This window comes from Pogonomyrmex barbatus, unplaced genomic scaffold (genome assembly GCF_055798465.1).
Source record: "Pogonomyrmex barbatus isolate J1 unplaced genomic scaffold, ASM5579846v1 scaffold2, whole genome shotgun sequence".
NCBI lineage: Eukaryota > Metazoa > Arthropoda > Insecta > Hymenoptera > Formicidae > Pogonomyrmex > Pogonomyrmex barbatus.
In genome coordinates, this window is record NW_028297116.1 from 15,790,151 (window position 1) to 15,816,568 (window position 26,418).

At 37.0% G+C, this 26,418-nt stretch overlaps 1 protein-coding gene across 7 annotated transcripts; it reads left to right on the top strand.

The window, feature by feature from the left end:
- The first annotated feature begins 4,948 nt into the window (after positions 1-4,948).
- flz (transmembrane serine protease filzig) lies at positions 4,949-23,928 on the top strand. Of its 7 annotated transcripts, none has more exons than XM_011638194.3 (9): positions 10,786-11,435; positions 12,275-12,558; positions 12,875-12,962; positions 17,656-20,042; positions 20,409-20,871; positions 21,102-21,291; positions 21,445-21,710; positions 21,974-22,128; positions 22,668-23,928. In XM_011638194.3, exons 3-9 carry the CDS (start codon positions 12,875-12,877, stop codon positions 22,827-22,829), a joined length of 3,711 nt encoding a protein of 1,236 aa, XP_011636496.2. In that variant the 5' UTR covers positions 10,786-11,435; positions 12,275-12,558; the 3' UTR covers positions 22,830-23,928. The 7 variants fall into 7 exon arrangements, with proteins under 7 accessions (XP_011636494.2, XP_011636496.2, XP_088932027.1 ...); XM_089075901.1 differs by having other exon boundaries at positions 12,376-12,558; XM_011638192.3 differs by lacking the exons at positions 10,786-11,435; positions 12,275-12,558 and adding an exon at positions 4,949-5,593.
- Positions 23,929-26,418: the final 2,490 nt, after the last annotated feature.

The following is a 26,418-nucleotide window of genomic DNA, read 5'->3' on the forward strand; positions in this document are numbered from 1 at the left end:
TAATTCGTAGTTTCACTTGGCGACGGATCGACTGTAACAAATTACATCAGTAACTTAGTATCTTTAATTCATAATAACGTTAAGCATCACACGCGACTGGCTCAAACTCGACTCGATGTAGTTAAGCTAATTAATGTATGTTTATTACGTTAATACTAGTGATGACGAGGAAATGAGAGACATTATGCCCGGCAATTTATCGTGTGTCTTATGTTAGATAAAACACACGGTTACGAGGCGCTCATATGGCGCACCTGTACCTGCGAATAAATGAGATTCCATTCAGCGGTGGACGGTACCGTGCACCAAAAGATACAGGTCCTGACCTACTTCAAACCAGTCACGTTCCATGACCAAGGACCGAACCTCTCGTGCTCTCCAAGAAGGCGTATTCTTAAAGCGGAACCTGATCTCAACGATAATGATTATTCAATAGGACTTTGCACGGTGACTCGGTCTTCGTAATTATTCCCCATAGGCTAAAACAGGAACTAAATGAGATGTCATCTCTCTGGAATTCTCTTGCAGTCGAAAGTTACTGAGTGAGACTAAAGTACCGTAATGAATCTAACACAACTGGGAGATTATAAATTCCTCTTCCTAAAATTGTCATAATTGAAAATAGTGACCGTATCCTTGTTTCATTATTCGCTGTCGCACAAATTATGTTTTTGTATTAATATGAAAATCAAGCACTATTATTTTAATTTCAGATCCACCTCAGATGTACAGATACCGTTTAAATTAATAGATATTTATAGTGGAGATTTTATTTAGTAGTGAATATATTGACATTTAAAAATGTACAGAGAGAATAAGAAGATATATAAAAAAAGAAATTCAAAGAAGTTCAAAACATAACACGTTTGTTTCAGTCAATGCAGTTTTTGGAGCATGACACAAGAACATCACATCTATGTGTGAATATAAATAAATTGTGGGACCTTTTCTTCATGGTATATCTTATCGATAACTCTGGTCAGGTTCATACTATTTTTATATAAATTTTTTTTTGTTATTTTATTGTGCATTATTAATAAAACTCAAGTGAATAAACAACATAAAAATACAAGATCGATTGCGTAAGATTGAATTTCAAAGTTATTTTAAAATTATTAGCAGATAATTTATATAATCTCTATATTATATGTACCTCATTTTTCTAAACTTTATGTCCCACGATATTCTTCAAATCCTAATTTTCTATAATTCAAAAAATTATGAAGTTTAAGACGATATTAACCTCAAATAAGCTTCAAACAGACCCAATAATAATGCGAGGAAGTTGAATTTCGCGATATTATTCGAATGCGTGGTCGAGCATTAATACAAAACAGTACCTGAAGTGAAAGAGCTATGAGAACCGAGACCGTTATCAATTACGCATTCCTGCGTTGCAAGGCTGCGTTTGAGAGAGCCATACATGGATTCTTCGAGACCCGTCATAATTTCACCATGATTATACGGGAAGCAAGTGGTTTCGTGGTTTCACCATCGCGTACGAATTATAGGATACAATCGTCAATTATTGATGAACGTCCGCGACGATGGCGCACTGTCGTTGCTTTGGAATTGTTGATTTCTATGAATTCCTTTCTTACAATGAGCGCTAATCAAATCTATTAGCAGCCTATGACTATCATCGATATCAGGACTGTAATATTGATAACGGCGTTCAATTATGCTGAAGATAATGTACTCGATGAGAGCGTGAATGAACATTTATGAATGTAGTTGACGTTATGGTAATGTGTATTTTACATCACGAACATCACTAGATTATTCAGACATTAAAATATCAATTTATATATTCTTTAGTGAGCAACACACAAATATACACTTTAAAAGTTTTATATTGTTAACAGTTATCAGTTGTATTTATAAAAAATTTTTTTCTTAAGATATCTTCGCTTTTTTCAAATTTTTAGACATTTATTATTCTTATTATTATGTATTTTATAAATATTATTATTATTATTATTATTATATATTGTACATTTGTAAATAGCATAGTCACGTTTATGGAAATGAATCTAAATTGAAAATAAATAATAATACACTGAATACAAAATTCAATATACACAGGCAATTAACTTCATAAAATTGACATAGTCACGACGATTTGACTCTAAAATGAAGTGAAATTCAGCTGCAACATGCTAATTAAAATTCCTGGTAGCGAATTGCTATCCGCGAAAGTCGTGGCGTACCTTGTCGAACGTTTCGTCTCGCTCCGATTACACAAATAGGATTACTAGTAACCTGTTTCCTTTGTGAGTGGAATATTCTAATAAACAGAGAGGGACAATAATACGCGTGTACATATGTTGTAGAGTTTGATAATAAAAATTTAAAAAAATGATTTCTAATATACTAGATAATTAATTATTTCATTAATTAATTACAATATATTATAATATTAATAATTAAACAATATATTATAATATTAATAATTAACCCGTTTGCCGCAACGTTGTACACACAGATAAATTTAATAATTTCGAAATTATCAATAGATTGAAAACCAATATTTTATATTTGATATTGCAAATGTATAACTTCTCGAAAACAAAATGTATATAAACATTTACAGTACGATAATATGTGTCATTTAAATCATATGCTATGATAAAAAGTGACCAAAAATTTATTCAATATTTGTTCTCACTTCTCGCTCTTTTGAATTTATTAAACAATTGGTAAATGTTTAATGAACACATTGCTTCATAATGCAAATTTACTGATATTATAATTTCAACGCATTATGACACCAGATTTGCGCGGTGATGTCTACGTTGAAAGCTTAAAAGTAATCAAAATTAGGAATATTACAATTTTCACTGCTCATACAATTTTTTGCAGTACTCGTGGTACTATTATTAATAATAATAAATACCTTTATACGGTAATAAAGACGTATATACGTACATACGTGAGTTTCGTGTTTTTTCCATTATTGCGACGTGTGATAAAAAGCTACTTAAGATTGCTCTTCCGATTGGTTGAAGTCTCATATTTTCTGTCATTTTTCCCATGAACGGGTAAATGTTGCTTGATTAAAAATAAGAAATATGATTTCTCGATATACGTGAAATAATTAGTATGTTAATTAATAATAATTTTATTATAGTAGCATACGAAAGCGCGTGCATTTGGATGTACATCTGCGATTCTTATTCAATAATCCGCATTCTATTAATGAGTATATGTCATTAACGGTAATGAGATAATATCATTAATGGGACAGACTTTTATATCAAGCAGACGACAGACGCGGGTTGTATTTATCTCCTAATACAACTCGTTAGAGCACTCTATTGTAATTATCCTCTTATAGCAGGAACACTTACTCGATGAAAGAAACCAAAGACACGTAGACATAGGAAATTGGACGTTTATTATTAACTGCTGATGAGAAATGCGGAGACATTAAATGTTCTTGCGGAAATTTGAAAAATAGTTGCTGCTTACATTAAAAATAAATTTCTAATAATCATACTAACGAATCATCTTTTTGTTAAAAACTTAAATTAAGCTCCTAAGAAATAGGAACTTTTTCTTTTTACACAATTAGAATAATATCAATAAAACTTAGAAAATATTCCGGTTTTTACTCTTGTGAAATTAATTAAAAATAAAATATGCATTAAAGATATTTAACATTTTATATGTAATGAAATAATATGTATAATAAAATAATAAAATAATATATCTTTTTAATAAAGAATTATTATGATATAAGGAATGTTATATAGGTATATTAATTACTTTCTCGAAAACGCTAGTAACATTGTAGAGTAGCAGAAAAATGGCGCTTACATTACACCTTACTTCTATATCTCTTTAATAAGAAGAACTTATTAATTTCTGCGCGGATTATGACAAAGACGAAGTACCATAGAACTTTTTTTAATGAAATAAAGGAAAACTTATTTATCTCTTGCAGATTATTTTCAAAGGTAATATGCACTCTTTTATAATTAAAATACATAAAGTCATCTTGGCTGACATTATTATTATTATTATAGAAATAGTAAATGTACAATTACTTACAAAAGCTATTGTCCATCGTTGAAAAATGAAATAAAATAAGAAGTAACTGAAACATTTTATAATAAATATTTTAATCATCATTTGACAAAAATTTAGTCAGAGACAACCGTTACAATTAAAATTCTACTATTTCATCATTGGAAATGTATTTTCTATAAAATAAAACTCCATAGTCATGAAATTTATGCAACTGTTTCCACAAATAAATACTCACTTGCAGAATAAATTATAAATATAAATTTTAATATAAATATAAATATAAATATAAATTTTTACACATAGCATCAAATTAATAGTGCTAATGATATTGTGCACATTCCTTTAATAACATTTATCGATATCTTTAACTCAAAAACAGTAGTGATGTCAATTTGTTGCTCTCTTGATTAAGAACAAACATTTTCCGACAATCGATAGTTGACGCAACGTCGAATAGAACAGCTGATAGCCTTGTTGCGATATCATCAGCTGACTATATACATACTGTCATTGCGCTCACTGAGCGATTCTTATCCAATTTGTCCGTTGAAGATTTTCTTCTCTTCATCGGGGAAGCGTAGCGATGAGGAAACGTCGAGTAGGATCGTCGCATCTCATTTTTATGACAACATCGCGATGCGTTTCCTGAATGGGCAGACAGAACCTGGAGCGACCAAGAGCGGCCGGTGGATGAGTAGGACAGTGTGTCGCCGTCCTGCACGTTGGGCCCCGTTCTTCTCCACGTGACCTGGCCACTGACCCACTTTGATTTCCTCTGGTTCCCTCTCTTTCTCTGTTTTTCTCCCGATGGGGTTCTCCCCCCCTCCCCCCCCCCCTCCTCAATTCCCTGTTCGTATTTGACGGCTTCTGTCCTCTGTAGAACGGTCCCCACTTCTTCTTGTGAGCTTCCGTGGAACGTTGCCTTGCCACCACCATAAACGACTTCCACCATCGAACCGGCCACCACTACTGATCTTCGTAGAAGGCGCCGCTTATGACTTAGCCATGCGACTCCAGCAGCACATGCCGTGGCACAAAGTACGACGGCCAGACAGATACCATCCCGTTTACTAGCCGGATGGACGATCGCGCGGTACAGATCGGTTCGAGCGATCCGTAAGAATCACAGAGATTTTTAAGCACGATCAGTTTCGGCAGCGAATCCCGGGAGGACGAGTCTTAGTATCGCCGATGTCGCCTGTAGGCTGACGATATTAACAAGTGTAATAACGCGCGTGGATAAAAAAGATCGAGACTCGCGAGGTCGGTGCACCGGTTCAAAATTCAATCGCGGACGTAGCGAACGATTTATCGTAGAATCGGCTGACAAGACGACAGCAAGTTCAGTGAAGAAGTGTGGAGAGCATCAGTGATCGCTACAAGAAGAAATCCACGCGGAAGAGACCACCGTCCACCATCACGACAAGGGCAAGGTCGCGTTTCCTCTCTCGCACGGAAGCAGACCGGAAGAGCGGATCCGTCGTTTGCCGGAATTAAAACGACGTTATGAGACGCGTTTAATGTGCCTTCTCGGTTGTACCCAAGGTTAATGCGTCGCACGGTAAGTGACTCGGCCCTTAAGGGGGTTGTTTGATCGATGGTGCGGCTGGTGGAACGAATATGAGATAATTTCCCTCGTGTGCCAACTCGGGAAATCGTCGAGTTACTCAGTTTTCATGATGCGTTATATTCTCGAGCTGGGGAGCTTTTTAATTGAATTTCTATCTCTTTAATAAAATATGAATTATATTAAACATGCTCAATAAAAGTAGCACATAATTAAATTAAAAGAAAGGAGATACGAAAGGAGGAAGAAGAGCTCTTAAAAATAAGTATCTCTTAAAAATAAGTAAATATAAAAGGATTCTAGTTTTAAAAAAAAAAACTATATATTTTTTTATAATTAAAATTTAAATTCAATATTGAATCTCTCGAAATAAATCACCATGTTTTTCTTTCGTTTCGTACATCCAGCATGTATCAATATGTATTTTAGATATTCTTTTAAATTATTTTTTCCAAAATCTATCATTCAATTGCAAAACTTCTAACTGCAGCATCTCCATGTAGAATTCATTTAAATAAATTTCTGTAATGATTTCTATAATTATAATACAATTTGGTTTATTAAATAAAAGATTCATTTAAATTTATTCTATTCTATTAATCTTATTCTATTAATCTTAATTCAATTTTAATTTATCTATTCCAAAGTTTAAAGTGACATAAATGTATCATCAAAAATTGAGTTAAATTTAATTAACACGTTTATACGGAAATGATATTAAAAGTAACATGATTGACATTTGTGATCGGTTTGTTTGCCGTGACAAATCCGACCCAATCTCGCGGGAGAAAGTTGAAGTCGCGCGATAATCGGCATGAAATTTAACATATCGGCGCCGGGGATCGGATTGTTTACCGAAAGGTATACGATCGATAATAATCGCGGAGTAGTAATTTGACCGTGGAAACAGGAGAAAGCCGGATTGTCTCGTCTGTTGAGGCAAGGCATTCCGATACACCGAAGTGGAAGATCATTCGGCATGCTCCGTTGCACCGCGGCATTTCGATCTCTCGTGCCGTAGCCTCCTCCCCCCTTCCCCTCCCCCTCGTATCCCTCGACCACGCGTCATTAAACGTGCGCGCGTCCGACGCGTCTGCACGAGCTAGACGCCGAAAGTTGCCAGGAAGATCCGCGGCACAGAAATCGATGACGCAAGTAACAGGTATCGGCGACCTGGCTGGCCGCGCGGACCTGCCCTCGTTCGTCGGCAGACGAGACGCGCGGCGAGATGCACCGACCGTGAAGTGCGCACACCTCCGTCACGGGGAAGCCGGCATCGTCAGCGAATTAAGCTCCCAGTTTACGTTACCAGTTTCGTGCGTGCACGCAGCAACGGCATGAAACGCATGAAACTGGCGAATCTTGAACGTGTAAATACAATTATTATTAAAAAATTAGTTAAGTTAGGATAATAGGAAAATAGTGAGGAACACCATTCATTTGCGTCAATTTTTATTTAGACTTATCGCTAGTTGTTTGTTTCTAGCTCCATTTGTCATCGTTATTTTTATATATATATATATTTTTACTATATACGTATGTGTTAATTTAATAAAAATCTCAATGCAAATGAAATTTAAAAAGATTATGGAAAAATTATAGTTCTATGAAATTAATCAATTGAGATATTTTCACTTTTAAAGGGTTCTATAGTTTTTTTGCATACCTAACGAGAAACTCTCTCAACAGGCAAAAGATGTCTCATGTTGACCTCTAGTAGCGTTTAACACACACACACACACACACACACAGACACACACACATCTTTTACGCACGTGCACATCCAATGTATACCTAAGTCAGATATGTGGTGGCGGGTCGTAACGGTTGTCGACGCTTTGACAGTTCGTTGTCGCTCTTTCCAATCATGTAGACTCATTCGTGCATTTAACGCTTCTGTGCCTTTTACCGGTTAATTCGGAAAAGAAAGATTCGCACCTGCAACACGTATCCTTTAAAGTTTATTCGTACGATTTTTTTTTTAATACAGATTTTATAAAAATGAAAAAAAAGTTAAATTTAACTCTCTAGTTTTTTTTAATTATAAATAAAATTACACTCCCTGATTTCCCTATTTAGACTTAGACTTATTGTCATAGTTTTCATATTTCAAAGTACCTCAAAGTCAAGTATACATAATTTTGAAAAAGGCTCTGTAATTATATATAAAAATTAACGTAAATGTATTAAAAATTATGTTCATAAAATTATATTTTAGAAATTATAAAGCATTGAATTATACATATAAACAGACGATCTCAACCTGCAAAGTTATCTATTCATCAAGTATCGTTTAATTATTAGAAAATGATTAGAGAATTAGATTAGAAAACCGGAATTTGAACAAAAAGATATCTTTGTAACAAAATCGCGCTAATAAGTGAAGATTATCGCGAATGATTACGTGGCCTTTCGTGCCGTCGATATCGGCATTTACGCATAATATCGACATACTATCACTTTCGATGTTTCGTACGAGACAGTTGGATCTTGAATCTTCCGTGTTAAAACGAGAGCAGAAGGAATCGATCGGTTTTGCACGAACGATCGCGCTCGAAATGTCTTAAACGATCGAGTGAAAGCAGATACCGCATCTTCGTCCTAGGTCTAGTTTTCGCGCGGTCACTTTGCAGACTTCTGTGTTCCATTCGAATGGCACGAGTTCCCTACTTTCTCAGATTATTTCGTTAATCACCATCGTCTTGATAATTGAGGCTCGTGCTTGCACTCGCGGAGAGAAAATAGAGGCCAAAGACGTTCCGACTTGTTTAATTAATTCAAATCGCGCTTATCCGCGAAAAGCGAATCGCGGAAATGAGGTTGAGTCGGGTGAAAATTTTTTTCTCAGATCACAAGAAAGATCTTTCCTTCTCTCACTTATAAACTACTTTCAAAATAAAAATTCAGGAAGACAGGAAAATTCAGGTTGTCGACATTATCCCAAATAGTGGAATCAGTGGAAATCTATTAATACAATTATAACTGAATTTGAAATGAAGATCATTGGTCTCCGTCATAACTTTTAGCACCAAATTAACGCTCTAATAGACATTTCGGTCGTCATCAATCACCCACGCACGTGTGATCGATTAATAAGAGCATCAATCGTAGACAGTTCTCGCGACAGGTTGTCGAGGACGAAGAAGCCTCTATCAAAGTAATCGGGTCACCCAGATCCAATAATCAAGATCCAATCACGTCGAACTAAGCTTTCTCCGAGATCCTGTACGTGTGCGTGCGTGCGTGCGTGCGTGCGTGCGTGCGTGCGTGCGTGTGTGTGTGTGTGTGTGTGTGTGTGTGTGTGTGTGTGTGTGTGTGTGTGTATCTACCGTGCGTGTATATGCATAACTTCCGTCGCACGCGCACTTCGCATTCACGTGGCCTCGGCATTGACGGACGGCCAATGAACGCGGAAGAATTTTCGATTCTCTCGACTCGCGCCTCGCCGGAGGTCGAGGTTGACGGAGGATCTGCTCGGCGAGATCGGCGAGGATCTGTGCAAGATCCATGCGGCGAACGTGGGATCCCGTCGTGTTTTCCCGCGAGCATTTTTCCGTTTCTCCGGGAGAATTCCTCCGTGCATCCTCTCCGCCGGCAGTAAAACACGCCGAGAAAGGACTCGTTTACCATTGATCGCCGCGGCAGATAGCCCGAAAAGTAATGTTCGCGGGAATGCAACGTTGGTTTTGCGCTGTCGGCGATCAATAAACGTAGCAACGAAAGCGCGATACGCGACGTGAGAAATTTATGTACACACACACACACACACACACACACACACACACACACACACACACACACCCCACACACACACACACACACACACACACCCCACACACACACACACACACACACACACACACACCACACACACACACACACATATAAATTTATATTTATATATATATAAAATAATTTTTTTATATATTATATATATATATATATATATATATATATATATATATGATTTAAGATAAATAATAAAAATATAAGTTACATGTAATATATATAATTAACAACACGTTATGGCTATAAAAAAAGTGGAATGAAAAGTGGAGGATTGGTACTGAGAAATATATTAAGTTCTCTGTTGATAGATATAATCGCCGACAGCGACCGGAAAATGTTGCGCGAAAACGAAACACTTGCAACGAAAGTGACTTCCGTGTATTCACGACCGTGCGTCGTAGGGCGTACGAAAGAATCGCACTTGAGCGTTAGCAACGTAATATACCGGTGTAACGTTCACACGATGTTACTCATATAACGTGCGTAATTATTATGCGATACGTTATCATGAGTCAATCGATCCTGAATCAAGGTAGCTGCGCATAATGAAGCACGGTGTATGTTTAACCTCAAGTTTAACACTATATTTAAATAGTGCGTTTCATAATTATGGATTATAATAATAGGAGCATTATTGCATTTGTAATCGGTTCCTGCGTTGTAAAAATTCTTAATACATATGTAAAAGCAAGATGGGAACGTATCTGTGAATTTCTCTTTAAAATATTTATAACTTTATTATCTTTTATCATTTGTCACAAGTTTCTTCTCAATTGATAAAATTACCAAATCGTGAAATATTTTATTTAAATTTGATCAATTTCTTTCAAAATATGAATTTCAAATATTTATTCTGCCAAAACGGATCAAGCGGCATGATTTAAAATGCGAATGCGAGTCGCGTAACATAATTCCGGTACATTTAATATAATTAACATAATCACTCAATATTTAATGAAATTAACATAATTATGGTATATTTAATCGACATCGTATAAATCGACCGGATGTTCCGTAGTTTTTAGGTTAACAGGTGAGAGTATTAATAATCATTTCACAGCTCTTATGCCTGTGTGGAACAACAGTTCGTTTTAACGGATCGTATTAAAAATCAGAGCGGCACGAACGGTCCATTTATAAACGAAATAATTTATATTTCATAATATATAACAAAATTATCATTCATCAATTAAACAATCGCTATATTAATTATACAAAACTGTTCTCGTTATCGCAAATTATCTTCATCGAGCTCGAATAAAAATCAATTTTAATGCCGCATCCTCTTGATCCATTAGCCTTTGAAGCCCTATTTTTAGAGCTCAAAATATATAGATACATAAAATTAAAAAAATTCTTAACTTCAGAAAATCAGAATGTAGAATCGTAAGATTCTCAAACACGCGCGTTTTCACCGGCAAATCAAGTTGATTTAAATGAATGACGAATACTGTACGTGACACGTCACCCGATGGGCTTTATAATGAGTTAACAAGGCCGCAATGGGGAATGGGACAGAATGTCGGCGAATTGGTAACTGGGTCACCAGTGCCTTCGTGAACCTGCGTTAAAGCAACCAGAGGTTGCTCGCCCGCCCCGTTCATTCTCGTATCGTCGCCGTTCCTTCTCATCGTCTCCGTTCTCCTCTTCGTCTCGTCTCGCCTCTCATCAAGGCCTTCACTCCCCGCCGAAGATACTCCGGCAGGTTCACCATCGGGTTCTTCCGATACTTCGTTCCCGTTCCTCCGCCTCGTCGTCCGCGGCTGTACGTCGTACGTCGGGCCTGTGTGACTGACTGTAACGGGATTCCGCAGATACACGCATGCAGCCTCGTCCTCTTGCACGTACATGCTCGCATCGTGTCACGTGACCGTGAACCTCCTCGAGGAGGAAGAGATACATAGGTCCAAGGCGATGTTTGCTCCTTGTACATTTCGATAAATCGCGTGTGAAACCGTTGTGCGCGTTGTACACCGTTTGGAATTTTGAGGAATCGTCGAACGTGAATTTCAAAGATACATTCGTAGTTCCACTTAAAATTTGAACAGTACGGTTTGCCTTTACCTCTCTCTCACCTGATGTAATTGGTCAATTCCATTTTTATCTTTATTGTTGTTTCTAAATTAAATTGGTTACAAATTTATATTAACAAAGGTTATAAATTATAACCTTTTATACATTTTTCGTGACCTTTTGCTTCTCGCAGAAATTATTAATAAAACTACTTGAGGTGACATACACTACTTGCGTTTTTTTTATGTGCAAGCGTATATACCTACGCGATGTACAAGAAGCATCGATCCATGTTTATGAAATATATTGGTTAACCCTTTGTATATTCATTCCATAGTTAACATTATATTATCAATTAATATGTTCGTGTGTGTTCATGAATCAATAATTATAATTTGAAATGACGCGCTACATGAACCAAATATAAGTCATATTTATTTTATAATGGAAATATTTTTCACAAAATCTCACGAATAATATTTATCTTCAAATATACTCGATGTAGTTAAATTAAATTTAATATAATTCTAATTTACAATTCTATTTGATGCAATATTACATGCTTCATTATTTTCAGCTTTAACATTGCAATCAATATCCATTTTATATGAATGATAATTATCTATCTGTATTACACCATTTAACCTTTTAATTAATTTTTGAAAATAGATCGTTATGTATATGGTCAAATTGAGTTTTGAATAACAAATATTATTTAATATATACAGATTGCAAAATTAAGTTAAATTAGTCATCAATATTTCGTAAGATAAAGATTAATGATTAAGACAGTTGGGAATTATCTACAACTTCCAGTTTTTCTGGCATATTCTTTTACCATTATGAAAGATAAACATGAATATCAATATGTAGATCTGATAATCACATCTAAAAGATTACGGCTGCTTAACAATTATCATATACTGAAGATGAAACCTAAAAAAACGCCATTTCTATTCGGTGTCACTCAACAGATGTTATCTTCACAAATTGCTCATTCAATACTTGAAAAGAGAGAAGTGATATAATTGATCAAATAAATCTTACATCGAAATGCAAATGCTATCTCTCAATTATTTTATATTTGAATTCACTTGTGTAATTATGAGAGTGGAGAAATTTTCTACCTGAAGTATAATGCAGATTTAATACATAGCGTAAGCAAGTTTGTATTTACAAAGAAAATTGTAACTTATACTCGCTTCTTCTCGTAGATATAAGCGCACATCTTTTGCGTCACCTTTTATCTCTCAAAGCCAGATTTAAAAATGAAGAGTACTTTAAGACCGTCGTTGAGCTGGTGCCAAGGGCCGCCTTTATAAATAAATTAACGTTGACTTAAAGCAGAACTATCTTTAGATTTGATAAGATTTTTTTTTAATTTTACTATCCTAAATGAATATTTTGCGACTGATATAAATCTTTTCAGATATAAGTTTTTTTCTTAGTAAGTAATGTACTTTTCCATTACAGATGGTTGCTGGGAAAGGTATTGGTCTGCTGTTCGTCTTCCTTACTCTGACATGCGTTTTTTCTCACCCCTGGACGCCTCGAAACGAAGGTAATTACTACAGTTAATATTTACACACTTTCTATATATTTTTATTAATAAGAACTGCTAAACATATTCATAATAACATAAATATTTTTTGTAGCTTGTAATATTAATAAATCTTATCTCTTTTCATTCCAAACGTTAAAAATATTAAAATTACTCTTACATTATGTAAAACTAAAATAAAGTCCAAGTCATTTTACATAATTTTTAAAATACACCTTTTCCCGCACGGTTAATCTTTCTCTTTTAGCACGTTAAAAGATAATGAATACATGAATAATGCGGAAACGAGGCAAACTCGGATTTCTACTTTTAAGAATTGTTCTCGCATATACATTCTCGTTAACATGCATGCCAGTATACGCGGCTCGTACAGCAAAATGATATGTTAAAGTCGGCGGTCATTACTGACACCGAATTCTACTTTCCGTCTTTCTTCGAGCAAAATCAACAACAGAGAGGTGGAGCCGAGGAGGAAACTTTTCGCCATATGCCATTTATTCCGGTCGCGCGTCGAGCGTACAGACGAGGTGAAATTCCGATTTTCTGCCGAGCTGCGCGAATATCGATGTCTCACGTACGCCGCTTTCGGTCCCTTCCGGCGAGCGTGAGAGGAAGGTCAAGGGTCGTCGGAGAAAAGCCACGGTCGGTGTTTCGCGTTTTAACGCGTCGCGTTTTTTACGAATTTTTGGCACGGCAAATATTGACACTGAATTCTACTTAGAATCTCAACTCGAAAGTCGTAAAAGAGATGTTTTCCATGAGTCTGCCTGTGTGAGACACATGAAAATTTTAAGAGACATGGTTGAAAGCGGCACACATTGTTCAATGTGCAATGTCGTTCTAGATATACATAAATATTTTAGAGCATGTAACGAATTTCAAAATGTGGCATTAGTAATGACAGTGACGTTCAAGTTATTTGTGTGAAGTGTTACATAATGAATTATTTCAATCTTAAAAATGTAAAAAGATGGGAAAATCTTATTTTTCTTAAAGAAACTTTTAAAGAAACTTTTTCTTGAAACTTTAAAAGAAACTTCAGTTCAAGAAAGTATAATTATATATTAGACGTTAATATATTTAGTATCGAATATTAAAAAGTGATGACGAACGATGATTATGTACAAGACTACTGGAAGGAAAAGATTGACTTCAAGCTTCTCATTAAACGCAGCTGAAGAGACGGCGCGATTCTAGGACACTCTTCTTTATAACATATTGACAGCGAATTTTGGAATGTCATCTATCGAACACTTGAAGTTTTCAACGTTGCAAGTACGCTCTCTCCTAATATCATACAATTTTCTCGAAATTATTCTCGCAAGTTGGTGCATATATCAAACGTGGAACTGCATTTGAATACTCATTAGCGTGTAAGCGATGACTTTGCCCTATATGTCAGAAATTCACCTTTCTCCACTTTCGCGCGTTGATTTGTGTCAAGAGAATTTGTAGCTCACGCAATATTTGCAGTGACATTTACAGCTCTATAATAGTTTATGATGACATTTCTCACAGCAGGTGACGTTTCCTTTTCGCTTCATACTTTCGATCCATTTTGTTGTAGCTATCTATACGTGATCTATCAAAAATCAAACGCTTTCTTATTTTTGTCTTTGATTCTATCAACAAACAATAAATAAATAAAACTCGTATGTGCAAAATTTAATAAATAAAAAATATAGATGTTTATTACGAAGTTTAAATAATAAATTCAATAAAGCTGCAGTAAACTGAATGACTAACTAAAATAAAAATTTTTTGAATTATTTATTAGTATTGATAGAATTATTAATAGATGAAATAACATTTGCATAAAATGCAAATGTTTAAACGATAATAACGATAATAGATATCGTTTTATTTATTTTTTTGTAACGCTTCCAATAGATAATTACTAGATATATTTGTCAATTGTTAATAATTATTGTATAATAATTATATATATAATAATGCAACTGTATGTATAAATAATACAAATAAATAATACATTAAATAATACAAATTGCAAAATAATGTTTTTAGAGATACCAACTTTCATACTTGTATTAATAATACCTGTATTATATTAGTTATTTTTATCTTATTCGTTTCCAAGTGCACATTATATTCCGTCTGCGTAGAAATATCTGCGGGAAATATGGGAGTGAAAAGTTTAATCGTAACGAGTTAATTATTACTACTATTTGTCCTCTAGATATATCTTGTCTACTGCATAATATTTTCTCATAATGATACACTACAGTAGAATAAATGGAAGACTATATACACCTCACACAAGAAATTGTGCCTCATCATCTTTATTGCAATGTTCGTTTAATGCCTTAATAAGCATTTTCTAAGGTATTCATTTTCTCGCGATCCGGTTATTAATTGAGATCAATATACCACTGACTGTATTAGTAGCTCTTTTTTTTCTCTATGTAAGACACATCTGTTTAAAATATAAGACATAATCCATATAATTTGGATAAATATACATGCAGCAATGGATCTTGGGAAATACTCGTGGAGTAATACTACACGTTCGATTTAATTTCCATCAATGATTCACGAAGCTCATCATGAGGCTTTTGGAGGATCGTGCATATTTAATGCAACGCTCTCCTATTTTAAGCGAGACTCTATTATGCATAACATCGACAACGAGCGTTTAATACTCGTTGTTACATCATACGTCTTGTGATAATTAATCAAGCAGCACATGCTTTATATTTTCATAAAGATCGCTCAGATTATTCGCTAACCGATACATCTTACACGTTGCAATATAGATATAATCACATCTTCACACACACACACACACACACACACACACACACACACACACACACACACACACACACACACACACACACACACACACACACACACACACACACACACACACACACACACACACACACACACACACACACACACACACACACACACACACACACACACACACACACACACACACACACACACACACACACACACACACACATACATGCGGATCACGTAGTCAACCCATATTTCGCGACAGTATGCACAATCCTGCGGTTAATCTAAATTGCAAATTACCCTTTTTTCTTTACCGCGTCGTAGAAAAGAAAGTTGAGCAACCTGTGACTATGATGAACGCTGCAAAAAATATACAAATTTTATACAAGAACATATTTGTATATCAAAGCTTTAGTATATAGAGTAGTATATAGAGACAATGAATTTAACTTTCCAAGTTTCTTAATCAAAACTCAAATTTTATTTGATATTGTCGATTTATCGTATTTTATTTCCATACACCATATGTTAATATCACAAATGGAGAACTAACACAAATTTCTAATTCACACATATTATTTTTATTATTTTTTTGTAGATTTATTACATTAATCTATATATATATATATATATATATATATATATATATATATATATATACATGGGGCAACATAAAAATCTAAAAATTGCCTAAAAGATGCCTAGAAATCGTTTGAGATGTGTAAACACCTTTTAGACAAGTTTTTAGACGATGTTTGCATTTTCTGCACGTGCTATTTGGAGACGATGAGCGAATGCAGCATACCGAGACTAATAAACATGAGGATTGGTAAAGTGCGAGAGTCTGTGCATAGCAAAAATCTGGAACGCCGCAAGTATCCAGACAAACATCGCGGACGGATCGCGGAGTAGGTCATCATATATATCGGCAGTGTGCAAGCGTGTAGAAGACACGTGTGGCGGAGCCTACATGCTTGCTCGTCTATGCTTTGGTCAGCTAAGCATAACCGGAAAACATAGCCGCGTATGTGCAGACACAACACACGCCCAAGCGGGCGTGCATCTTTTAACCGATGTTTTCTCGCCGTATCTCGACATTAACTCAACATTGACGCTGATTTACATTTTCTCTCGCGTGCTCGACAGAAACACACACACACACACACACACACACACACACACACACACACACACACACACACACACACACACACACGGACGAGAGGGAAGATATTATAAAAATCTAGGTACTATAAAAATCTTTCGTTAATTTCCTTGATAGAGGAAATTAAGCGAAAGAACGCGAACAATTTTTTAAGAAAACAACATTCCTTTCGTTCTCCTCGTTCTTAAGCAAATCGATGTCGTTACGATATCTATTTATGCTCTTCTTACTTTGACTCATTCGATTGCAACATCGATGGCTAAAACGGAATCGTTACAAGATAAACGACGTCCATATATATTTGGCCGACGTGTGAAACGGTTATTTAACGTCTCTACTGGCGGGTTGCATATCGCAACCAATAAATTCTCGATTCGATATTCGATTTCTCTTTGAGGGTGAACTGAAATTTGGGGCAGTGTCTCGAGCTACGTGAGCGCTCTTCCACAACCCAAATACCAAACGGAGCGGACTTCGGGAGCCTCCTCTTCGCATCATGCTATGCGTCCGGAATAATTTATTTTATGAAAATTATTTTTCTTTATTACTTTTCAAAAATTACAAAAATATTATATATATATACACACGTACATGTAAAATAAGCTACCAATTTTATAAATATATCATATACTTAAGTCGTTTTAATATAAAATACGTTTTTAATCATTGTTTCTTGGCTTTTTCTTTTAAAGTGACTTTCTATAAAATTAAAGGAAAATCCGTAAATCCTAGAATTGATCTCTCATTCTAATTATTTTCCAGGCAGAAAGTTGTTCGGCGGTTACACGATAGTACCGAAGGCATGCCGGCCGTCGTTGCCGTCGCGCATCAAGTCGAGCGAGCTGGCAATATGCATGTTTAATTACGAATGCACGCGGCGTAACGGCGAGGTCGTCGGCGCCTGCATGGACGGCTTCCTCTTCGGTGCGTGCTGCCAATTACCGCCAAAGAGCTCGATGAACGGCAACAACGATCGGCCCGGCACAGAGGAGCTTCTTCATGTACATCAAATCGACCACGTACCCGACATACCTATTCTTTTGAACCCGGACGGTACACCAGTTGGCATGTCGATGCCAACGAATGATGAGATCACAAAGACCGATAAGCCAAATGTTTCGAACAACGGTGAAACGATGTACACGAAGATCTCGAGTTCGAATCAAGATTCTTCGCCCGGCATGACAAACAACGCCGAGAAAATACAATTGTCCGAACAAGCGGACGTTAGCCATTTGGCCGAGAATTTCCCGGTTCTTCTGGGTCAGCAAGACGTCATCGATGATCTGAGATTGCCAGGATTGTTGATGCATTCAGATTCTAATAATGATATTCATGAACATCAAGATTCGTCGGCGGTGAATCCAGTTACCACATTGCTAAGTCCCGATCAAATTCTACAAATAGCAGACCCGGTTGACCAACTTCCGGCATTGTTCTCGCAAGGACTGAGCAAGAACAATCACAGCGATCCAGAGACGATATTATTAAACGAGAACGGTACGGTGCTCGAGGAGATCAACAATCCGGACGAGCTCTTCCGTCCCGCCACTGAAATGCCGATCGAAAAGGTTACGCAAGATGAGAGCACATGGATCAGATTCTCAGAGCAACCTACGTCTTCCACGATGGAATTAACATCCACGTCGCAAATTCCTAAATCAACATCCATGACGACAAAGATGCCTGTGGCGACTGAGATGTATACCAATGTACAAAAGCTTACGAGCGATTTACCAAGTACACAATTTACAGACACGTTCGAGAAAATGACTACAATCGAGAAAAAAATGTCTACAAAAATAACGACAGATTCAATGAAGATCGAGGCCACCACGCCGATGACCACCTCCAGCATGAATGACGAGCTAATAAAAGTACCGACCATTATATACGATCTACCGTTGGGCAACAAAAAAAAGGATGACGTTCTTGACAAAGAAGAGATCGCCATTAATCACATAATTTCCATCTTGAACGATACCACGCCAAATTCGGACGTATCGGTGACTCTCCCGGTTCCCAATTCTTCGCCGGTTCAGGCCTGGGTGAGCATCGACGAGACCTCAAAGCCGTCCCATCACGTGAAGGTCAGTTCTTCGAATTATCGACCTACAACGCCCGCGTCTTCAACCTTTCCATACAGCTTCTACAAACCTGGTTCCATGAAACCTAAACCTTCCTCGACGTATTATAACTACGAGCTTGTACCCACCGAGACGACTTATCCATCGCATCACTCGACCTCCAGCAGTCCGTACAATTCACGACCATCCACGCAAACCTACTCCGGCACTTCCAGCAGCAGTTTCGGCTATTCCGGCAGTCGACCTACGACGAATCCTCCGGCGCCAACGGTGATAGTTCTCGGGCCTCTCGGAACGGGCTTTACCACGCAAACTACTCAGAAACCTGTTACGCGAAAGCCCTCCGGCGTGACTACGAAACCTGCTTCAATTTCGATTAAAACTACTCCCGTTAGACCTATCACGCTGATCACTAAGAAGCCGTCCGGCGTGTTTACTACCATAACTCACAACATTAGCACCGTCATCTCAAACGTTCCCACCAACAATGTGGTCTCGACCAGTTACATCAGCGTCAACCTGAAGGACGGCACGAGCGCGAGACCGATAATCGATGTCAGCACCGAGGCGATCGCTACGGCAACCGGAAGTACCGGAAGTACCGGAAGTACGAAGAATCGACCGAGCACGAAGAAACCTGTGATTTGGACCACGGTTTCCTCGTGGTCGGGCAAGCCGACGTTCAATTTGAAACCGTCGACGTCCAGCATCAATTGGCCAAACGAGAATCTGACGCCGATCAATAACCTGATATTCAAGGATACTCTGAAAGGAACCACCAAGTCCACTACCGCCGTGCCTTGCGAAGACGAGACTGCGGCGCCAGACGATCTCATCAACTTTCCGCCGGTGCGGAATCCGAATCTCAACATCTCCATACCGAACTTGCAGCAGGAAAAACCGACGATCGTCGAGACGTACAACAACACCGGATATCCGGATATCGAGCTCATCAGTGAGCATGACATCCCGACGCCTACGTTCGTCGAAGATGATGTGCTGACGAACAAAGTGGACGCTTTCGTTAACAAACTCGTCGAGTCGTTGCAGGGCAGCTTTCAGGTAACGAGATAATTTGTTTTTACTAGCGAGAGTTTTACGCGCGCTGTTTGAAGTTCCAGACCGCTTTGAGCTTTACGTAACTAAACTTTCAGTGCTTTGGGTGCTTGAGTGCCGCAAGTGAATAAATACGCTTAAAGCTTCGTTATGTCTTTCTCTCAGTGAGAGCTTGTTATTGTTAAATTTGTTATTCTCTCTTTGTAAATCATTATTTTTGGAAGTTTTTTTTTCATACGTTTTAAGCATTACTTTTGCTCGAGTAAATAGAACGCAACAATTCGAGATAAATAAATATTTTCCTAATTTCCTAGTTTCAACGTCAAAAAATAATCCGCGTAATTTGTTCTTCTTTCTCGTTTGTTTCTTTAGAATCTAAAAGACATGGTGTACACTCGAAATAGCACCGTAGAGACTTCAACAACGGCGTCTACAGCCGTAACAAAAAGACCGACCAGTGGAAGTACTACGACGAGAAAACCAACGCGAAAGACTACGACAAAACCGACATCGTCAACAAGACCATCGCCGTCAGCGACAACGAAGAGACCTTCGTCCGTAAGCACGAAGAGACCCACTCGTCCTACGCAGAAACCGTCATCCGAAAAGCCAACACGTCCCACTAAAGTGACCACTCCGAGGCCTAAGCCGAGTATATCGCAGAACGTTACGACAAAGAGGCCTGCGGTAACGACGAGACGTCCGAAACCGACTAGAAAAGCGACGACTCCGCCGCCCAGCAGCACGGTGGCGAACGTTCCGTTGGAAGAACAGAATCCGAATACGACTGAAAGCAGCGTTGCGGAAACGGATGTCGCGCCGGACTTTCGGAATCGTAAGTGAGCAGTCGACAAGTCCGAAGTCCCTGTAAAAATTTTATAAATAAACGATTCGAATATTTAAATCGGAATCACGGCCGTAGTGCTTTCTTCCCCACTTTTTCACTAAACCTATACATATAAAACCCTGTTTCAAGTCTCTCGTGAAAATGTGAAATACATTATTAATCGTAGTCGTCACGACTGTTAATTACGGTCAACATAATGACTTGTTGCGATAACACAGAATGCGGCGTGAGACCTTTGGTCTCGAGATCGGGAAAAATAGTCGGCGGAAAGGGCGCGCAGTTCGGAGAATGGCCATGGCAGGTTTTGGTCCGCGAGGCGACCTGGCTCGGTTTGTTCACGAAGAACAAATGCGGAGGTGTGCTTATCACCGATAAATATGTGATAACAGCTGCCCATTGTCAACCCGGGTAAGTCGGAAAAGTTTTTTTTCAAACTTCCACTTAAAAATTGATAATAAAGCACGAACGGTTCATTTCGCGATATGCCTATGTAGATAATTATATTATTAATTTTTTTTTATATAAATCTCTCGCTGTACAAATCGTTTCTACTGCCCGCAGCTTTCTGGCTTCTCTGGTCGCCGTGTTTGGCGAATTTGACATTTCGGGCGAGCTGGAGACGAAGCGTAGCATAACGAGAAACGTTCGCCGCGTCATCGTGAACCGCGGTTACGATCCTGCAACATTCGAGAATGACCTGGCGCTTCTCGAGCTAGAATCACCGGTACAGTTTGACGAGCACATCGTGCCGATTTGCATGCCGGACGACGGCATCGACTTCACCGGCCGAATGGCGACCGTCACGGGCTGGGGCCGACTTAAATACAGTGAGTATCGATCTTCGTTCGTCCAATTTATGGATCGCGAGCGCCGTTGCGTATACGATTCACGCGTTAAATTTCCCGCTAGATTAGAAAGTACGAAATAGAATAGGGGTTATCATGATGAGAGCGGAGTAACGACTTTCACGATGACTCTCGCGTGGCCTGCTACGCGCCCAAATTCTGTTCGCGTGTTCTACTGTGACTTTCTTTTCGCGCCGTTCAATTCGCCGTCAAGGCCCCGCTAACGGTATCGTTACATTCGACAGATGGTGGCGTGCCGTCGGTGCTGCAGGAGGTCCAGGTACCCATAATGGAGAACTCGGTTTGCCAGGAGATGTTCCAAACCGGCGGCCACTCGAAATTGATTTTAGATAGCTTCCTCTGCGCTGGGTACGCTAATGGCCAGAAGGATTCTTGCGAGGTAATCAAATGAGTTGCCTCCCTCTCCCCCCTCCGTATCCCATTAACTTTATTAACTGTTCCGGCTGTTAGCGGTGCCCCTTTGATCTTACGGCAAATAATACGATTACTCCGCCGACAGCACGTGCAAAGTTTGTATCACTATTGACATCCATAACCTACTCATTTTTTAATAATGGTCTTATTTTTCATTCTGGAGAGAAACACATTGAGCACATTAATTCTTAGCTTTTATCATAGAGTAACGCAATTACTCTATCGATTACATGCGAAAAATTTATATCAACAGCCTCCTTATTAGAATTTCATTTTATTTTTATCATTTTATTTTGGTGCACAAAATGTTTTTTTTTTACTTTAAGAAGAGATCTTCGATATTCTTTCTCTTTCAATTATTATTAATATTAATATTACTATTAATTCTTTCAGTTTATTAGCCGCCGATGCTGCGATAAATGACTATCTTACGTTTCGTAACATTTATGTCAAAAATATATTTTAAATAAACAATTGTAGAGAACGATTGATGATTTTTCTTAGGGTGACAGTGGCGGTCCGCTGGTGATGGAACGACCAGACGGCAGGTGGTTCCTAGTCGGGACCGTGTCTCACGGCATTAAATGTGCGGCTCCCTATCTACCGGGTGTATACATGAGGACGACCTTCTTCAAGCCCTGGCTGCACAGCATCACCGGAGTCTGAAGAGCCGGGCCGATCGTCATCTCACGTTCTCGCGTAATTATGCGAGCGGCACCGGATGCCATTTTGTATAAATGTACAAAGGAAACTTAATTTATTTTCCCTCGAGATAGAGCGTACGAAACTCACCCGCAGACGTAACAGGACTTAAATGTCAGAGTTCTACATCGATTTCTGAATAATAACGAGACGCCCCGTTCTTTTATGCATCCGTGATTTCACGTTTTCCATTAGCGCAACGGAAATAACACTTGCATAAGCCACCATTTATACCGAGCAAGCTTTATTGCTTTATAAAAGCAGAAAGAAGAAAGAAAGAAAGAAAGAAGAAGAAGGAGGAGGAAGAGGAGGAGAAGAAGAAGAAACAGGAGACAAGTATACCAACGTGATGTCTTGAGTTATTTAAATTTCGAAATAGAATTCTTCGCGAATTGTTTGCGGCGAAACACTGCTTCTCGGCGCATAACCAGCGCCCGATGTTGCATTTATGCGTATCAATGTTTAAATTCGTCTTTATGCACGTGTTTATGTACTCGCAGAGTCTACTTTGGATTTAGAAAGAATATCCGTCAGAAATCCTTATCATTCTTGTAACGTCAGGTTCCTATTACTTTCTTCCATAACCGAAGAAACAGATGCAAATAATTCACGATTTGCGTCAATGTTTTATATAACAAACTCCTTTTACTAGTTCGAAGCCGATTTTTCTTTAATAAAAATCTTCAAGAAAAATCTTTTATTTTTAATAGAAATAATGTATTGTTATTAACTCCTAAACAATTCTATTAAAAAAAAATCGATTTAAAATGAATTATATTCTAAATTAACAATTTTCTTATCAAAATTAACGTGAACGAATTTTAAATATATATATATATATTATTATTTATATATATATATATATATATATATATATAAAACACGAATAACTTTGAGAAAGAAAGAATCGCATGCTACTCCGCATATTTTATATCTCTGTCTGCTCCACGAAGATTAGCGCCAATTATGCGATGCATGCATAAGTGCATAAAGACGAGCTCCAAGCCTTATTTATTTCATTGTTAGATGTTATTTATTAAAATACATTTTTATACGATAATAACATGTGGCTATTTTATTCACCACCAACACTCCGTGCACGGAAATAAAAGACATCAACGACTATTTGACGTCACATCGCCATGCAGACTACGCGCTGCAATTCTCCAGGTGATCCTTCCATTAAAAATAGCGACAAATATTCTCCAAATCGATCGAACTTTTAATATACTCATTATCATTACGTATGAACAACGTCATCCTTGTGATAACATCGCTGCTTCCGGCGCTTCCTGTCTTTCTCTTTCCTTCGTTTGGCGCGTGTTTGAACTAAAAGGTCATTACAAAGCATCTGTGCAAATTTCGCAAAATTTTTATTCTACAGTAAAAACCAGAAATTTCTTTAAACTACAAATATTATTATGCATTATTATTATGTCAATAATATTGCCTCTTTCTTTCTATTTCCAGTTTTTCAGAATAAAACTAACTTTGTCGTTTTACAAAAATTTGGTCGTTTATTATTATGAAGTTTGTAATATTCATAAGAATTTATTATTATTAATTTCTATACTTTCCTATAGTTTCCTTTTTTCTACTATTTTATACTTTTCTAAAATATCTTTAGTTTAATTTTAGAGTAACCCCCTTATCTCATTGAGGGTATGAGCATTGTTCTGTGCTTGTACGTGGTAGGGAAATTCTAGTAGAGTGTGCAACTTGATAGGGGGAACGAAATGTCGTGCTACCGATTAAGATCTTATGAATATGCACTCTTTGTTACGTTAACCACGAAGTATCTATGAGTGTTCAGGAAGAAATTCCTTAGAAATACAATTATGATTATTAATATTGTGTTACAACTGCAATTAGTTCTTGTATACTTCGCAAAATAGGAAATTTTGAAATCACGCCAATTGTCGAAGATAAATTATGTTTCTCAATTGTGTTTTTAAAATATCATTAATATAAATGCTAAAAAATAGACATTTGAATAAAAAACTGTATATAAAATAAAATAAAAAGCAAGATATAATATATATATATATAAATTAACGAGAAATAATAATTTTTCAGACAAAAATAGATATTAAATTATAATATAAAATGTAATATAAATAATATTATAATATAAAATATTAAATATTAAATTATCTCGAAAAATATTATTTGAGATATATATATATATATATATATATATGAAATTCCATTAGAAATAATGAAACTATTTAATGCGTTGAATCATTTTCCAGCAATTTAATTTAATTTTTTGTATGGAAACCAATGGTTAACGTTATATTTTCCTTTAATGGATAAAGGCCGTGGTAACTCAAAGGATTATCAAGTAACGTATTAGTTGACCTCAGAAGTGAACAAATTTCATATAATTGATAAGGATCACCAGACGCGTATCCGTCATACGAACCATTTTTCTATTCATGCGCATGATTTTACAACGCAAGACAATATACATTTATATCATAATGGACACGAAGTTTCTCGGAAGTCTGAGATCTGTTATCCACGACACGCAAGGCCAAAGTAACGTTCGAAGTTACGCCGCGAAACGTCAGAGCGGAAAGAAGTTGAAGCGTTTAATAGTGTGTATGTACATACATATATACACACGTAATATACACGATGCAACTCGATGCACATGTGAAAATACATATATGCAATTTGTGCACTCGCCTGCGTACTCTGGCATTTTGTCGCACAGGTGGTTGCATCATAGATGGACGATAAAACGCATTTGCAAACTGTCGTTGTAAAGATTTACACGCGTCTGAGAACTTATTCCCTTCCTCCGCAAAAATGTTCACTGAATGCCCTTTTCAAGAAAAAGGAAAACCAATGTTGCAATTAGAATTCAAGGTTAATTATTAATTACAGAAAAGATTAAAGTTGAAGGAGCAAAGGTGGCAAAAATGGATAAAATGAAAAGAGGATTTCAAGGAAATATTGATTTGGAAATATGAGAGAAAATATGAGAGAAAAATTTAAAGCACACACGATATTAAAACATAAACATAATGTAATAAAAATTTATATTTTTCGAAATTGTTAGCTCTAAGACAATTATAACAATTATAAAAATCGCAAGCATATACAATATTAATAATAAATATTCTAATGCATATAATTTGATTTTATGTTAATAATACAAGAAAATTTATAAGAAAATAAATAACAATAAAAAAGTAATTAAAATTTACATTAAAATTATTGCATAAACTTTCTTTCTCGAAAAAAAAAAAAATTAACAATCTATTTGATAAGTTTGAATGTAAAGAATGGCAGGCAAGACTATTGAACAATGCAAAACTATCTCGATGATTTCTTCCTTGCACCACTATACGTGAAAGAGCTCGCGGGGGTTTTCATGAGAGAGTATATGGAGCAGAAACGACCGCCCGGCGGGCACATCAGGACACCTTGGATCAATACGGCCAAGAGAGAACGAAACTAGTAGTGGTGTAAGGAGTACGAGGAGGAATGAGGTAAACCGAGCAAGGTGAGCCCGATGAACAGCGAGAACGTGTCCTGGCGCGCG

What these genes read in the sequence shown, in the direction of transcription:
- flz (XM_011638192.3), top strand. An exon ending in CGTTGCAGGGCAGCTTTCAG is followed by an intron (nt 20,043 to 20,408) that starts GTAACGAGATAA and finishes TTGTTTCTTTAG; the next exon opens with AATCTAAAAGACATGGTGTA. An exon ending in GCCAGAAGGATTCTTGCGAG is followed by an intron (nt 22,129 to 22,667) that starts GTAATCAAATGA and finishes GATTTTTCTTAG; the next exon opens with GGTGACAGTGGCGGTCCGCT.